Raw genomic sequence first — 2,365 nt, forward strand, 5'->3', positions numbered from 1 at the left:
AGAGAGAGAGAGAGAGAGAGAGAGAGAGAGGATGGAGAGGAGAGAGAGAGAGAGGAGAGGGAGAGGGGAGGAGAGAGAGAGGAGAGAGAGAGAGAGAGAGAGAGAGAGAGAGAGGATGGAGAGAGGAGAGAGAGAGAGAGAGAGAGAGAGAGAGAGAGAGAGAGGATGGAGAGAGGAGAGAGAGAGAGAGAGAGAGAGAGAGGATGGAGAGAGGAGAGAGACAGAGAGGAGAGAGAGAGAGAGAGAGGATGGAGAGAGAGAGAGAGAGAGAGAGAGGGAGGATGGAGAGAGAGAGAGAGAGAGAGGGAGAGAGAGAGAGAGAGAGGATGGAGAGAGGAGAGAGAGAGAGAGAGAGAGGTGAGAGAGGAGAGAGAGAGAGAGAGAGAGAGAGAGAGAGAGGATGGGGAGAGAGAGAGGAGAGAGAGAGACAGAGAGAGAGAGAGAGGAGAGAGAGAGAGAGAGGAGAGAGAGAGAGAGAGAGGATGGAGAGAGGAGAGAGACAGAGAGAGAGAGAGAGGAGAGAGAGAGAGAGAGAGGATGGAGAGACAGAGAGAGAGGATGGAGAGAGAGAGAGAGAGAGAGGGGGAGGATGGAGAGAACAGGAGGGGGTGGGGGGGCAGGAGGAGGTGTGGTGATATTGTTCCACTAACATGATTATCTGAGCTGCCTCCTCATTAGTATTCATGTGGGCAGGACAGACCACAATAATCCTCCTTTAAAAAACCTTTAAAAACCATCAGCTGCTCCTCCTGCTCCTCCTGCTCCTCCTCGTCTTTCCAAGTTGACGTCTTCGTCTCCTACGTGTACGGCTCCTCTTCTTCATCCTGAGATATTTGTGTTCTTCCAGTTTCCTCTCTCTCTCTCTCTCTCTCATGATTAAGTCATGTGATATAATTGGACCAATCAGCTGATTGTCCTGTTGGTTTGTGAACGAAGTTATTACGTCAGAACTCATGTAAACTTTATAAAATGTCACAATTTGAAATGTTGATTACAGACGTGTTCAAACTAGGTCATGATGAAAACTCATCAGATCAATCAACTGATTCTGTGACAGTGGAGTCTGGTACCTCTGACCCCCACGTCACCGAACCAGTTCGTCCTGTTTGAAAAACAAAACTTTGGAAAATCTGAAGATCTTGATCAAGATGAAAGTTTTTTGTTGTCGTGAATAACTTCAAATTCTGACCTGAAGGTGGCGCTGGAGGCCCCCTGGTGGATGGCTGGAGTACAGCTCATTAACCCCGATGTGACAAGGACCAAACTAAACAAATCTTAGTTGACGTAAATGAACTTCATGCTCCTGAAGAATCAAGGCAGTCTAGAGGTTTGAAGTCCTTCCACTGTTGTACAGTTGGTGGCAGTAATGAGCAGCAGGGACGAACCGCTAAAGGAAATGAAGCCAAACTGCTTCAAATGTTTTATTACTTTAAATATTAACTTTTTAACTCACACTTTAACAAAGTTGTTTGATCGTAGACGAGGCTTCGTGCTAACAGATTCACATAAGGAAACATCTGATTGGACGATTCTACGTCTTTAATATACGATGTTTCCTATCGACTCACTAACGCAGATGAAATAACGTCCAGCAACATGATAATGATAATGTGTCCACATACTTATGGCCACGTGCTGTGGTTGATTCAGACAGTTTATTACCCCCCCGATGGCCCCTGAGCATCATGGGAAAACATTTGGACTCGATCCCGATCACCATTAGTTTAATGTTTAATCAGGGCTGAGACACACACACACACACACACACACACACAGCTCATCTGTACTTACCGAGCTCTTTCCTGTACTTTATGACCACCAGCACTCTGCTCTACACCACACACACACACACACACACACACACACACACACACACACACACACACACACACACACACACACACACACAACACACACACACACACACACACACACACACACACACACACACACACACACACACACACACACACACACACACACAATTTGGTCTCATTGGATTAATGTTTGTATAAGAATGAATCAGCTTTGTGAAAATCTACTGTTTATTTTTCCACCTCATGTTAAAAAAATGTTGTTTTTCTTCAACACATTAGAGACGACCTGTCAATCACCTTGTCATCTGAAGTCATAGCTAGGCTAACGTTAGCATCCTGTGAAGAGTACGCTTCATTCGTCCCTGGAGGTCAGAGAGTGTGTGTCTGTGTGTGTGTCTGTGTGTGTGATTACAGTAATGTCTTAATGACATCACACAGTCAGACCATCTGTCTCCGCTCAAGGAACATGAATAAATGATCTCACACACACACACACACACACACACACACACACACACACACACACACACACACACACACACACACAC

At 45.8% G+C, this 2,365-nt stretch overlaps 1 protein-coding gene across 1 annotated transcript in view; it reads right to left on the reverse strand.

Annotated features, from left to right (window-relative positions):
- prdm12b (PR domain containing 12b) overlaps positions 1–2,132 on the reverse strand; it is a 13,044-nt gene extending 10,912 nt beyond the window's left edge. The window contains 1 exon segment of the mRNA XM_035166307.2: positions 2,115–2,132. Coding sequence (XP_035022198.2) covers positions 2,115–2,132 — 18 coding nt within the window.
- Positions 2,133–2,365: the final 233 nt, after the last annotated feature.

This window comes from Hippoglossus stenolepis, chromosome 9 (genome assembly GCF_022539355.2).
Source record: "Hippoglossus stenolepis isolate QCI-W04-F060 chromosome 9, HSTE1.2, whole genome shotgun sequence".
Lineage (NCBI taxonomy): Eukaryota > Metazoa > Chordata > Actinopteri > Pleuronectiformes > Pleuronectidae > Hippoglossus > Hippoglossus stenolepis.